Here is a 15205-nt window from a genome sequence, read left to right on the forward strand (position 1 = left end):
CTCAGTCCTGGATTTCTAGGAATATTTCATAAATCTGTGGTTATTTGTTACAAAAGCTGGGAGAAGATTTTACAATGGCAAGTCCTGTGAGGTGAGCACCTTGACTAAGTGATCAAAGTGAACATCACTGGGAGGTGACATATGAACCTCATATACACCTGAGATTGATGCCCCAAGAAGGGCACACTATCACTTTAGTGTTATTTATGACCAAAATACATAACCTGCAACCAATCATGAGACTATGTCACACAAATCCAGATTGAGGAACCCTCCACAAAATGACTGTTCAGTGCATTTCAAAAGTGTGGAGGTCGTGAAAGACAAAGGAAGACAGGACTGCCACAGGTGGGAGGAGATTAAGGAGACCTAACAATTCCGTGAATCACTGTGTTAGTTTATTAAACACAGTGTAGGATCCTGAGTAAAATCCTGGACCAGATAAAGGACATTAATAGAAAAACTGACAATATTTAATAAGACGTATAGATTGGTTATTAGTATTATATTGGTGTTGAGTATCCAGGGTTTTTATTTTTTATTTTTTTTATTTTTGAGATGGAGTCTTGCTCTGTTACCCAGGCTGGAGTGCAGTGGCATGATCTCAGCTCACTGCAACCTCTGCCTCTCTGGTTCAAGCAATGCTTCTGTCTCAGCCCCCTGAATAGCTGGGATGACAGGTGTGCACCAACAAGCCCAGCTAATTTTTGTATTTTTAGTAGAGACAGGGTTTCACCATGTTGGCCAGGCTGGTCTCTAACTCCTGATCTCAAGTGATCTGCTCGCCTTGGCCTGCTGTGCTGGGATTACCGGCATGAGCCACCACACCCAGCCCAATTGTCCAGTTTTGATAACTGTAATTTGGTTATGTAAGTTGTTAACATCAGGGGAAGCTGAGGGAAGTATATATAGGAACTCTGTACTATTGTGCAACTTTCTATAATCTAAAATTATTTCAAAATAAACAGTCGAAAAATTGAGGTGAGGGGGAACATGATGAATTTCTATATTCTTGCATTTAAAAAATTACCAAACTTGAGAGTCACATCAATTATTGTCATTCACCAAAATGATCACTTTAACCTTTATAATGTATGTGTAATGTGGGATCCCTTTCAGCATGTGAAAGGGTCATTAGCTCTGGGAGGCACACAGGCTAGACAAGAAAAATTTGGAGAAATGATACTCAGTGATATACAGCATTCATTCAACAGATATGCCAGATAGGTGCTAAGAACACAACTATGAACAACATAATAGATTCCTGGCCTCTTGGAGTTTCCAGTCTTATTAATAAGGAAGATAAAATCAGAACGTTTGTTTTCTGTTTTTGTTTTTGTTTTTGCAAACATCAGAAGGTGGATTTCTTAGTATAAGGCCATGGGGGCATAGCAACTTGTGTCAAAAGAAGAAATTTGCTACAAAAATTGGAGAAGGTATTCAAGTTGTTAAGGCGGTGAGGTGTGTGTGTGTGCGTGAGAGAGAGAGAGAGAGATTGTGTGAGTGTAGTGTGTGTGATGTGCTCTTGATGTGAACCAGTAAAACACACTTGTAGACAGGAAAAGGCAGAAAGGTGAATTACAGGAGAAAAGTCAGTAGAAGGTCTTAAGGGGGACAGACTGAAAGGAAAGACTGAAGGGAGGAAAGGTAGAAATGAGAACAGTTAAAGTCATTTAATAATACCACGTAAGCCACTGGCCTAACTGCAAAGAAGGCAAGAAGGTCGAAGGGTAATGAAGGCCTCCTCAAAGTGTCATTTCAGAAGGTGTGGGTGAAGAGGGTAGAGAAAAAGATTGGGGATGGGAGACACGCAAGAGGAAAACATCAAATTGGGGACTGCTGAGATGGGGAATGGAACACGAACATGGTATGGAAGGAAGGATACTAGCCGCCTACAAGTGGGGAAGGAGAGCATCCGGTTGGTACTCAGGCAGCAGCGAGCGTGTCCGGGGTGCGGCTGGCCCAGCCCGACCCCGAAGGGCTGGCGAACGGGGACGCCTGGGACGGGCGCTGGGTCGGGGAAGGTTGTAGGGGCAGAGGGGGAGGTGTGTGCTGTGTTTGGTGATGTCATTGCAAGTCAGTGAGCGGTGAAATTTAACACCGGCCGGATTTGCTTGGCTCCTCTTCTTCCAGGCAAAAGCAGCCGGCAGCAGTCAACGCCGAGCTCCTGCAGTTGCCACCGGCCCCCTCGCACCGACTTGATTTCCGAAGTGGGTGTGTGTGCTTGTTTGACAAATGTTCGGGCGCGGGCTCTTTCCAAGGACTTCCTCCCCAACTTCATCTCCTTCCCTACCCCCACCCCTTTCTCCTCCCAGGCCCAAAGCAGAGGACTCCACTGGAGTCACAGAGTCGCCTTTGAACCGCAAGTGAACTTGAGTGCTGCACTAGCAGCCAGGCTCTCGCTGCCGCCGGCGCCCCGCGGCCTCCCAGTGAGGTTTACCTCCTCGCCCGCCCTCCCCGGAGAGCGCAACCCTGGGCTCGTTCGTTACCGAGCCAGAGAGCTAGGAAGCTTGTCCTCCCCTTCGGGTGCTATTTCCTACCTCCTCCCGACTTCACCGCCCCCCCCCCCACTTTTTTTCTTGTTGCGGGTTTGGAGCATGGTTTTCATGTGATTATTTTTTCCCTTTTTCATGGACAGTACCTGCACCCTAAGCAATTCAGACTTGGCTTCTGTTTTCCGTTAGCGCTTTGCTGCACGGACAAATGCATACAAATGCATTTAGGAGCCCACAGAACAAGGCGTGGAAAAGTCTCCCCCACGGCAAAAACGTAAGTAGCCCACCCGCCGGGTAGGGTAGGGGTTAGACCAACCCCTCTCTCCACCCCCTGGTTCTGCTGAGCCTGATGGAGACCTGAGGTCCGGCTCCTTGGCAATTTTTGGCGTTGGGAGCGGGCGAGTACCCGCGGTATATTCCCCTTGTCTTCTCAGCTTGTAAAATACCGTGTTTGAAAGGATGCCTCGTGCCAGCAGATCTCAGAAGTTTATGCTAAAGCGATCTTTTGGCTCGAGAGGAAAAGTTCGCTGGAGCGAGTCCCGAGGTCCAGGGCAGCGGCTCCCGAAGCTCCAGAGCTCGGCTCCGACGATCTCTCTGGCTCCAGCTCCCGTCGCCCTCGCGCCCTCCTCCCCTTCTCCTCCCGCAGGGCCCTGTCGAGGTCCTGCTTCCCCGAGGTGCTTCTCAGGGCGTCCAGCCTGGCGATTGCTGTGACACTAGAGATCCCCCAGGGTCGGTGTGCGCAGCCTGGACCACTGGACACAGGCGTGAGGAAGGGTCGCCAGCTGGGGGAAGGGGGTAGCTGCAGAACCTCGGGCGTCGAGGGGTTGCTTTACCCACGGGCTCAGAGGCAATCCCCTCTTGTTAAAAGGCCAACAAACGTTGCCCATCAGAGCCGAGGCTGCGCCCGATCACTGCCCTGTCACTGGGGAAGTGGCACTCGCGGCAGGAACTGGGGAGGGGAACAGGACACGGGGGCGGGCCTGCCCCTCCTGGGGAGGTTTTGGGCGGATCCTGACGGGCACCCCACCTCCCTTTTGGGCGCTGTACCTGCTCCCATGCCTTCACTGGGAAAAGGGCGTGGACCAGGGGTTGCGCGGCTTTGGCTGGATGCCCTGGTCCCCCTGGAAGAGGTCAGTGGGTTACACAAGTTTGCTTCTGGCCCCTGGGTGAGAAGGGTGAAGCGGCTGTGGAAGTCTTCTGCAGAGAGGCTGCCCCTCAGGAGGGAAGGTGGGAGGAGTGCAGGGAACAGAATTGACCGTGTCAGCTGAGGGCAGGCGGAGGCGGGGTGCGGAGAAAGAGCGCCTTGTGGTAGTGTTTGTATGAACATGTGCTTCCCAGCCGCATGCTGCCCAGCCTGGCTGGGGCTCGCTCGCGCGCTCTCCTCCGACCCCTGGAAGCCTCGCTGCTGGGCTTCCCAGCTGACCAGATGCACCTCCCCGCACACCCCCATCCCCATTCAACAGTGAAGAGGAAACCTCCCAACCTCCTCAACCCCGTGCGGGCAGCGCGGTGCTGGAGGCTGGGGAGTCCCGGGAGCGAGTAGAGGTCAAGTTCTGCGGGTTGCCTTCTCAAAGCGACTCACGCAGGTCGCATGGGGTTCCCAGGCAGAAGATTTCCCGCCGCTGTTCTCGATAAACATCCCTCTGTGTGGACCAGCTTGGAGAGTCGGGGGTTGCCGCCGATCCTGCGAAACTGACAGATCTTCCCGCTGATCAGGGGCGGATGCAGAGAGGCTCTAGCCCCGCCAGCCTGGAGACTCCAGGAGAGGCGGATGTGGAGAGGCTCTTGCCCAGCCAGCCTCCGCATGCTGCCCTCCTGCCGCTCCCGCCCCGAGGGCTTTCCCTCTGCCACCGCGCGAGGCCCACGCTTGTGACTAACACTCCCCTTGGTAGTTGTGACCAACCTCCCGGGTTAAAGCAGATCTGCTCCTGGGTTCTGTCTTGTCTGGTTTACACTTCCCTTCCAGACGCTCCCAGAAAAGGCCCTGCATAAATTCTTGGGCAGTTTGGGGTTTGTAAATTGGGTCCAGATGATTGGGGGGAGGGAGGCAGAGAAACCAAATAGAATGGATTGCACCGGAGGAACTTCTGAAGGAAAATTATACAACGTGGAATGGGAAGAGAACCCTTGTGCAGAGACGTGGGGATGAGTAGCAGGTTCTGGATGAAGATGTTTGTCTCCCATGACCACCAGAGGCCTTGCAGCCCTGGTTATCTCATAATATCCAATTTGTTCTATTACAGGGGCCATTGGGGATGGGCTGCAGAGAATTAAGGGTAATCCATAATTACATCAGATTACAGAACTCACAGCTCCAACCACACACATGCAAACTTGGGAAAGATAGTTAATGATTGGGCTGAAAAAATTGTTTCTAGAAAATCCAATTTTCATAAATAATTTGGAATTTTTCAGTTTGAAAAATAATGCCACCAACCCTTCGAAGTTTGAGGCGGGACGTGGGGGCGGGGAGCTGGATTTGGAAGAAGTAGCTGATTTATAATGTCAGGCCACTGAATTAAACCTTGAGTCTCTGATGAAATCCCTGAGTTTTATTTTCCTTTTGTGGTGATGTTTTGTAAGAGAGGGAGCGCTTTTTAAAATCACAGTTCTGATTAGTCACCGAAAAACATTTCCAGTTTAAAACTGGATCTTTACAGACACTTACTTTCATGGGATCTTTTCTATGGGTTGCCTAATGTGAATTTGTAGAATTAAAAAAAGGAAATGAAATCTCAAAGTCAGCTTTAGATACCTCAATTTGACATATTATCAGAAGGTCTCCCAGGCAGGCTATTATGGTAATTAAAGACTTTTATAACCAAAAAGAATTTTTGGAATATAAAGATATATTTCCTAGATGGCATGAAATTCTATTTTTTAAAGTTGCTTATCTTTGTGTTCAAATAAATTTTTAAAATAAACTGATGACTCAGGGAGAGGAAATGTAATTTATGGAAAGTACTTTTGAGTGTCATTTAGACATTCTGCTTGGTAATTTGTGAACTGCAGAATAAAAGTAAATTTTATTATGGGAATTAGAATAGCTGTGCTAGTTTCCTTGCCATGCCTTCTAACTATGACTTATTTTAGAATTTGTAAGTCTAAGTGAGAACTAAAGACAATTTTATTTTCATTCTCATAAAAGGCTAACATTATTCTGTCATTCATTTATTCATCATTCATTAACATATTTATTCAACACATGTTTACTGAGCTCCAACTATGTGCCCAGTGTGGTTCTAGGCAGTAGAGATACAATGATGGAGTATGACAGATCCACAATTGCTGCCCTCCCAATGTGTCCAGTCTAATAGAGGAAATAGTAAATGAAACAACCAAGCATAACAAAATGAGAGGAGGATATATACATGAGGGGAACCTAGCAGTCTTGGATGGGTGGGTAGGGGAGAAAAGGATAATACCAGAAGGAAAAGGCAACCAAAGGAAATGAAATCTAGACTGAGACCTTAGTGAAAAGAACATGAAATTTTCCAGACAGAAGGAACAATAAAAGGCTCACAAATGAGACAGCACAGTGCATTTGAGGACCTGAAAGAAATGAAGTTGGTTGGAGTACACATTCTAGGGAAGAAGTGACTGGAGCTGGAGCTGGAGAGATAAACAGAGACCAAATTCTGAAAGGCCTTTAAACCATGTTTAACAACTAGAGGTTAGGGAGACTTGACTTTTCTTGATTTGGGGATTGGAGTATAGGTAGAAGATACCAGAGAATTTATGTATTTGTTGAAACGCAAGACCACCTGATAGTTTCACTGGAAGATTATCTGATTTATTAGTTCATTTGAAAATCTTTATCTAACACTAGTATGTGCCAGGAACTTTACTAAGCTAGGCAGTAGTTTAACACTCTCTGTGATATTACTAGGACACTCTAGTTTTAGCTGTATTTTTCTTCCCTCCTACTGACTGGACTCTAGACTTTTTGGCTATATGAAGTTCTTAAGCTTTTATCTCCCTTGCACTGCATGGATTGCTTGAATTCTTGGAATTTAATGAAAAGCTCTACAGGTTGAGTACTGCTCATCTGAAATGCTTGAGACCAGAAGTGTTTTGAATTTTGAATTTTTTCAGATTTGGAATATTTGCATATATATATATAAAATGAGATCTTGGGGATGGGACTGAAGTCAAAACATGAAATTCACTTACGTTTCATGTACAGCTTATACACATAGACTGAAGTTAATTTTATAAAATATTTTTAGTAATTTTTTGCATGAAATGAAGTTTTGACTGTGACCCATAAAGTCAGGTATAAAATCATTCCAGTATGGCATCATTTCAGCCCTCAAAACTTTTCAGATTTTGGAGCAGTTAGGACTTTGGATTTTCAGAGTGGGGGTGCTCAACCTGTAGTACACCTCACACTGGTTTAGCTATACAACTACCACCTGAGTTGAATTAATAGTTGGAAAAATTCTTTGTAAGTAAGTTAGTGACAGTACTACTTTGCTCCCTGAATCATTCAACTTTATGTTCACTGCTGTGATTGAAAACTCTTTTTTTTTTTTCAGTTATTTTGAGAACAAAGAACAGAAATTTTACTATTTCTGGATCTTAGTAGCTAGTAAAGAGCAAAATCTGTAAAGCTGTCATGACTTAGAGAAGTTTTGGGTGTGTAAATGTAAGGTGGTGGAGATTGTTGAAATTATTAATGTATATCACGTGTGTGTGTTTTTCAGATTTGTTCACCATTTTCAATTGGTTTAAAAGAAGGCCACCAACTCATAAAAAGTTGCCTATTCACAAGATTTCAGAAGTCCCTCCCACTATTATAAATTGAATCTATGTAAGAATGAGCATCAGTAGCCTGAAGACATATGTTATAATACCTAAGAGTCTCATGGGTACCCTAAACAAAAAAGATTCCTCAGATTACCCTAAAGCAACTTGGATCCTTTGAACAAAGAGGAAGTTGAATAACTCTAAGAATCATTTAGGAATGATGCCTGGGATGAATATTAGTCCTATTTACATGTTCTGAGTATGGTCTTTGGATGTATATTTTCTGTCTTCTCCTCTTTAGGCCTTTACCCTTACATGTCTGGTTATGTTTGGACTGTGGCTGGTGTCAAACTGACAATGTGACTAGCAGCCAGACTCATGCAGAGTGTTTCTTCTTTTGTTAGATATCAATATCATGGGTTATATTTTTTGAGCCTTTATTAAGTGTTTGTTACCATATTGTTGACTTCTTTTGGATATGGTCTGATTTTGTTAAATGTCTGAGTAACTATGACTCTATAACTTTGTATTAGTGACACATGGTCCACATATACAAACCGGTGAATGCCAACAAACATGCTTTGAATATTTGAAAAATGTTCATGTTTAATATACCAACTAGACTATTTGTGGGAGTAAACTAAATATATGAATGAATTAACAACTTAGTAGACTATTTTAGGTTACTTAAATAGTATTGGACCAAAACCATAGGAAGACCTTTACAGTTTTGTGGTTAAACAACAAACCTTTTATATATATGTATGTGTACACACACACACACACACACACACACACACACACATATATAACATTTTGCTAAGTAATTTGTTTTTTGTCTTTTAATGCCAGTATACTAATATGATCCCATCATACACACAAATTACAGGATTTTACATTTGGAATGTAAAACATAAAAACATAAAATTTGTATTATGTTTGCATCACATAATAGATGAGTCAGCTAAGACCCAGAAGAGGACAAAGAACAGCTGCTTCCCTAGAGGACTCTACCATCTACTGCTAATGTGGCAACTTGATAAGTTTTATTTGTTTAGGAAATGTATAGTAAATGTAATATCATAAGGAGAAAAATCCAAAGAAACAAACAAACCTAGTCCATTAGACATTTCCCAAGAATCTTGGATTCATTAAATACCCATTTTACACAATGATGAAGTTTGGCTCTTTATCAAATTGACTATGTCAATGAAGCTTCATCCTTACTCTGTGTACCCACTTCAAAGACAAGAAAGCTAAAATGAAAAATAGGAAAAAAAAAAAAAAGAAGAAGAAGACTTCCATATATGCTACCATAGCAGATTTAAAAAATTCTATTTCCCTTCTCTCTCTTTGGATATCTAACTAAAATTGCCTGTGTTTTATTTTATTTTTTCCAAGTATTAAAAGAATCAAGTCCATAAGGAAAAAGCGAAGTCCTCAGTCATTTGGAGATAATACTTTTGATCATTTCCTTTTAAAAAGTATTTACTGTCAATTTCATGTAACACGTGGGTACACTAGAGATAAAGATGAAGACCTGCTGCTTGCTCAGATATTTACTTTCATAAAAGGTAGGACTTATAGGGGTATAATAAAGTCACAATTAATGTATCAAAAGTACAGAGATGGGGGAAAGACTCATTCTCCTTTAGAGATGATGGGAAACTTCATGGAGCAAGTATTGATTTAATTAGACTTTGGGTATACTTAAGAATAATAGGTGGAGACTGGGAGGGCATTTCAGACATATACAAGCTCTTCCCAGCAAATGGAGAATAACTTGGTATGACTGGAACTTTGGAGATATCAGGGGTAGTGGGATCCATACTGCTGAAAAAGGAAATTGAAGCTGAATAATAAGGGCCTTGAATGCCTTGTAAGAAACTTTTCCTGTTCTTTTTCAGTTGGCTATTAGTTTTGGTTGTAACCAAACAAAGAGAAAGAGAATCTATTTCCGTCATTGATCTCTACCACTCAATTAGTCATCAGCTTTCATACATAGGTACATTTACGTAAGGTATGGCTCAACTGATTTGTCATAATCCCCTAGGATCACCTGTCTAAAGAAAGATGTTTGATGTACTCAGGTTTTCCTGCCTCACACCAGGAATGAACTTGTTAACATGTTTATTTCCATTTTTCTCCACTGAGGTCATTGGGGAAGTTGACGAGTTTGTTGAATTGCTAAATGAGCAGTGCTGGCTGTTGTAATCATCATTAGTTATTTTTAAGGGAAAAGTGCCTGTTGGGTTGTTTCTATGCATCTGAGTGAGCCTGATTACCTTGGGCAGGTGAGACATGCCTCCATTCACATTCAACTTTCTACTTAAGACAGCATAATTCAGATGCACCATCCTTCATTGACTGTAATCCTAAGTAAGCAGTTTCTTAATCTCACTGATATGTATCCTGCCAGTTATATGTTTAAATATAAGTTCGAAAGGTAAATAGCCTCCTTACTCAAGCTCTAAATCACATTAGGATACATCCTGGAGAGCCCACACATCATTTTAATCTTGCACAATGGTCCTCAACCTTGTTTGCACATTAGAAACACTGGAAAATGTTTTAAAATGCCTGTGCTATGGACACATTAAAATCAGAATCTCTGTGGAGCAGGGAGAGAAAGATCCAATTATTAGTAGTTTTTAAAACTCCCCAGGTAGGCCAGGCACGGTGGCTCATGCCTGTAATCCCAGCACTTTGGGAGGCCAAAGTGGGCAGATCACCTGAGGTCAGGAGTTCGAGACCAGCCTGGCCAACATGGTGAAACTCCAGCTCTACTAAAATTACAAAAATTGGCTGGGTGTGGTGGCAGGTGCCTGTAATTCCAGCTACTCAGGAGGCTGAGACAGGAGAATTGCTTGAACCTGGGAAGCAGAGGTTGCAGTGAGCCGTACCACTGTACTCCAGCCTGGGTAACAAAGAGTGAAACTCTGTCTCAAGAAAACAAAAACAAAAACAAGACAAAACTCCTCAGGTAATTCCAGTGTGCAGCGAAGGGGTAAAAAGATCCAAACAGGCAGACTTTGTATCATCTCTTGAGGGTCATTTATTTTAGAGTGGTGGTCCTCAGAATGTAGTCCCAGATCAGTAGCATCAGCACATGCAGGAAGTTGTTATAAATGCATATTGTTGAGCCCCACCCCAGACATACTTAATTAGAAATTCTGGGGGTGAGGCCCAGCGATTGTTCACAAGTCCTTCATGTGATTCTGATCACACTAAAGTTTGAAAACCACTGACCTAGTGCAGTAGAAAAGGATTTTTAAAGGGCCAAATAAAAATTTAAGGGTCATGTCATGTTATAAAATTAGATATATATGATTTAAGCAAAAGTAAAATCTATTTAGATATATTTTAATAACATTGTAAATGTAAACACAGTGAATGTTCTAAATAGTTTTGTCTCAGAATTTGGTACACATACAATCTGCATTAGAATCACCTAGTTAAAATGTATGCATCCTGGATATCCATCGCGAATTTTTGAATCATAATCTCTGTGTTGGGGCCCAAAATCTGCATTTTTTACAAGTTGCTCAGGTGAGTTTAACATTTGGGAACCATCCATCTAAATGAATAATGTCATATATAAGAATGTTTCATAGGCCTCATTGCAGTATATGGTTTAGTTATTTATCCATATCAGCTGAAATTTCTGCAATGATTCAGTTGATTTGTTTGTAGAGTTAGTGACAGTTGTTAAGTATTCTATCAAAACCTTGTCTTATAAGAGCTGTGCTATGGACTAAGTATGGCCATAGAATGTTCAATTTTAGAATTACTAACAAAGGATAAATACCATTTTAATACAAATGAGATTTGTGTTCCATTATAAATAGTCTGATTTTATATTTGCTGGCTTAAACTTTGTAAAAAGATCATCTTTCTTACATTAAGATGCTCCTTATACTAGTTGGTAAAGGTAAAAACATCTTATTAGTAATAAATAGAAAATGTACCAATTACTACTAGCACATCAGGAATGTAATAAAAAGGAATTAATGGTTTATAGACAGCTCTATAATCACTCCTTGCAGAACTGCATTTTACAAATACATCATTTGAACAGTCCCTGGGTTAGAATCAAAAACAGAATCAGGGTCTATATTAGCAAAATTAGGTAATGAAGTATTGTTTTCAGCATGCTTATCATATCTCTTCAAAATTATTTCTCTAATTTTCATTTTGGAGGTAGATACAGCCAATTATGAAGAATGTTCAGCAAAATTTGTTAAAAGTTTGGTTATACTAACAATGTCACAAAATATTTTTGCTTAGAAACCTCATCAATACAAATGGACATTTTAATTTGTAGTGATTGGGTACTGTGCTTATAGCTACTACTAATCAAAATGCTCAGTGTTGACATCTATAGGTCATTGCTATTTTCAAAACCAAAGAATCATGAATCTAGTACCAGTAATTTAAGTATGATATTCAAATGACTTTCACATATAACCATTAATTTAAACAAATAAATAGCTGGTTCCCTCAATTTATAATCACTATAGTTAAGCAACTATAATTTGCATTATTTTTGTGGAAACTTCTATTACTTTGTATGAAATTGCATACATGGTAATTTAACATAATATATGATAATAATACTACCTACGCTAGTTCATAATTATCGAATGTTTCCTATGTGCCAGGTACTGTTTCCTGTGCTTTACATGAACTTTTTAAGTTAATCTTCAGAAAATCTTATGAGATAGGTTTAACAGATAAAGCAACTAAGGCACAGAATGGTTAAAAAGTGTGCCCAAGTCGCACAGTAAGTGGCAAAACTGGAATTTCCCTTCAGAGCCTTTGGTCTTAACCACTATGAATATTAAAATATCATGCTATTTAAAATAAACGCTTAATTCTTAATCTTGCATAGACTTTATTTTGGAGTTTATAAGACTGTAAATGTCCAACTAGTAAGTTTTTCCCAAATTTTTTTTCTTTTCCTAGGAAACCACTTCTTCACTTTATTGTGCTATGTGTGGCTGGGGTTGTTGTTCATGCACAAGAACAAGGTAAGAAAATTACCTTTTAATTTATTTGCTTACTTAAAAATTCTACTTCCAGACAGCAAAAGTATATAACTTTTAACTCATCATAGCCTTATATTCAACATTAAACAATAACAAAAATTCCACCCAGTACCATGAGAATGTACGGTTAAAAAAACCAATTTTGGGGGGAAATATGACCTTTAAGAAATTACTCATATCTTCTGTCTGTGAAATTGCTTACATTTTTAAGCAAACTCTATAAAAGAGAAGTTTTGTACAATAAAAAGGCTTTGCTTGTGACTTCATTTTAAGTGGGAGTTCTTGGGGGTGGCAAACTGTGACTGCATTACCTTTGCACTTCTTGATACAACAAAAGCATATAATAAATGTTCCATCTAGATTTGCATCATTAAGAAACAAAATGGAATTTGCATAGTAGTAGGCTTAGGATTCTATTTAATTCAAATGAGGAGGTTTAGAAAATAAACCTAAACCTGTTTTGTTTGTGCCTGCTAGTTAATTATTCTGGTAGTATGATGATAGAGTTTCAGGAGTATGTATATCCTAATTCATTCATTTAAACATGATTGAAGCATCTTGTATTTCCTGTGTAATATCCTATTGCCAATGATTGAAAATGTAAATAAGATAATGTCTCTAGCACCAAAGTGAAAAAAATGCCTTTGTCAAAGGTGAAAAACATACTAAAGTCAAAGAGAAAAATCCTAGAACTGTGCTGGAGAAAGTAAGAAAAATACAAGTAAACAAATTATAATGAAATATGTGCAAGGTAGAGAGAAGCCAAAAAGGCAGAGTTGTATTCTGGTTGACCAAATTGACAAGTAGATACAGATAAATGTTCTTTCAACTATTACATGGATGAATTAAAATATTTCTTAGGAGACATTTTCTAAATCTCTTTTATGGGAAATGATTAAATTAAGCCACATGTCACATGTAACTTCATGAAAAACTATTACTGACCAAGGCATTTAGGTTACTTCATTTTGCTTGAAGTAGTCATGAAGAGGAGAAAAACTCTCTTTTAATTTATTGGTATTATCACTGTTACTGTTTCTGAGAACTTACTATGAACTACTAGTCACTGTGCTAGTAGAATATACATTTTCTTCAACACTGCCTCATCGCAGGGTTTTGTAATTATGGCCATGATAGGACAGCTGAAACTAAGATTAAGGAGAATAGGTAACCACCTCCAAGTAACAGCCTAATGAATGGTAGAACCAAGATTTGAGCTCCTATTTTGACCGCAAAGTCTACAAATTCCTTAAAATTGAGACTCCTAGAGCCACAGAGAAGATAAGGAAGAGAAGAATACAATTATTAATTAAATGTATATTTTGTATCATGTCCTTTGCTGGTACTTTACATATATTATTCTAATCACCATAATGAACCTACATAGTACGTGTTATAGATGAAGAAACTGAGACTCAAAGAAGTGGCTCACCTATAGCTTAGATTTGAATCTAGGTCTGTCCATCTCTGAAGACAAAACTCTTTCTCTTAAACATCCTCTAGCTTCACATTTGCCAGCCACTGGCATTACGAGTTTAATAATTTACCAAATATATTATTATCAAAATATTAGAAACCCATGCAAAGAAAGATACAGGGAAAATTAAATATTTACGAATAGATTTTTTAAAAATCTAGAACCAACAAAAGTAGCAAATGAAAGAAACAATATACTTCTTTCACCCTTAATATCTCATTTACGGAATGTAAAATATGTTCTTTTATTTCAGGGCAAGCATCATAATTTTCAGTCTTATAGACCTAAAATTTTATTGCCAGTTCTTAACAAAAAGAAAAGTCCTTTAGAAAACCTCTCAGACTTTAGAAAATTGAATATTTTTGAGCACAGGAAAGAAATGGAAATAGTATACTATCAGAAACTTAGAGACACTTTTTTCCTAAAAGAAATATTGTGATTAAATTGGCATGATGCAATTTGTAACACCTAATCAGGAGACTGGAAAACCATTATCAGAAAAATTGTGTTTTTATATGATCACAGATATTATTTATATTCATATTGCTGAATATGTTTGAGTGAGAGATATTCTAAGTTAGACTTATCAGAAATAAATATTTGTGTGCTTATGAGATTTTTCAAAACTTAAAAAAGTATATCAAAGAATTACAAGTACTGTACAAAGTTTAAAGGCCAAATTGTATGACAAAACATATAGCAAAAAGTAGTGTCCCTTCCCCTTACCTACTCCTGCTATTCTCTGCCCAAACTCTTTTAGCACCTTCTTTTGGTTTTAACATCTATATTTAATACTATAATGTTTAAATATTATATTGACTTCCTATTATTAATGATGAGGATTTAACATTTCTATACTATTTTCTGTGTCTTCTTTTCCTCCTTCTATTCTCTCAATATAGTTTTATCCAATTTTTGGTTAAATTAATATTCACAATGCAGCTTATTATGACCTTGTGCATATTTTTTTAATCACTGAGCCATGTACGTTTATATTTTTTTCTTGTAAATATTACAAGATTGCCTCCTTTTCTGTTTGCCTTATGTTCTATGTCACTATCACTAAATCTCGGATACTTTGAAATATATTTTCCCCAAAAACACACAAAATACTCCAGAAATTTGATTTTTTTCTGAGAGATATTCCTTCTACATGCTAAAATTCTGCTCTGCTGTGGACCAGTAGTTCTCTAGGCTTCCAGTAGAGCTGATATCTGTGTTAGATGGAGTTCTTGGAACTCTTAGTTCATTTTTCATAGTCTATTTTCTTATTTGGGTGCAGCATATCCTCCAGTTGCATCCTGAGAATATGCACTTGGGTGGTGCATTTTTTAGAACATTCCATTTCTGAGAATGTGTTTATTTTCAGTCTTATACTTAGAGGTAGTTCAGGTGAGTATAAAATTTTAAGCTGTAAATATTATTCCCTCAGAATT

At 39.6% G+C, this 15205-nt stretch overlaps 1 protein-coding gene across 1 annotated transcript in view; it reads left to right on the forward strand.

Annotated features, from left to right (window-relative positions):
- The first annotated feature begins 2343 nt into the window (after window positions 1-2343).
- Window positions 2344-15205, forward strand: part of COL24A1 (collagen, type XXIV, alpha 1) — a 438816-nt gene continuing 425954 nt past the window's right edge. The window contains exons 1-2 of the mRNA XM_011982146.1: window positions 2344-2769; window positions 12210-12274. Of these exons, the coding sequence (XP_011837536.1) occupies window positions 2714-2769; window positions 12210-12274 (121 nt within the window). The 5' untranslated portion in view covers window positions 2344-2713. The remainder of the gene's footprint in view (window positions 2770-12209; window positions 12275-15205) is intronic.

This window comes from Mandrillus leucophaeus, unplaced genomic scaffold (genome assembly GCF_000951045.1).
Source record: "Mandrillus leucophaeus isolate KB7577 unplaced genomic scaffold, Mleu.le_1.0 Scaffold235, whole genome shotgun sequence".
NCBI classification, from domain to species: Eukaryota; Metazoa; Chordata; class Mammalia; order Primates; family Cercopithecidae; genus Mandrillus; species Mandrillus leucophaeus.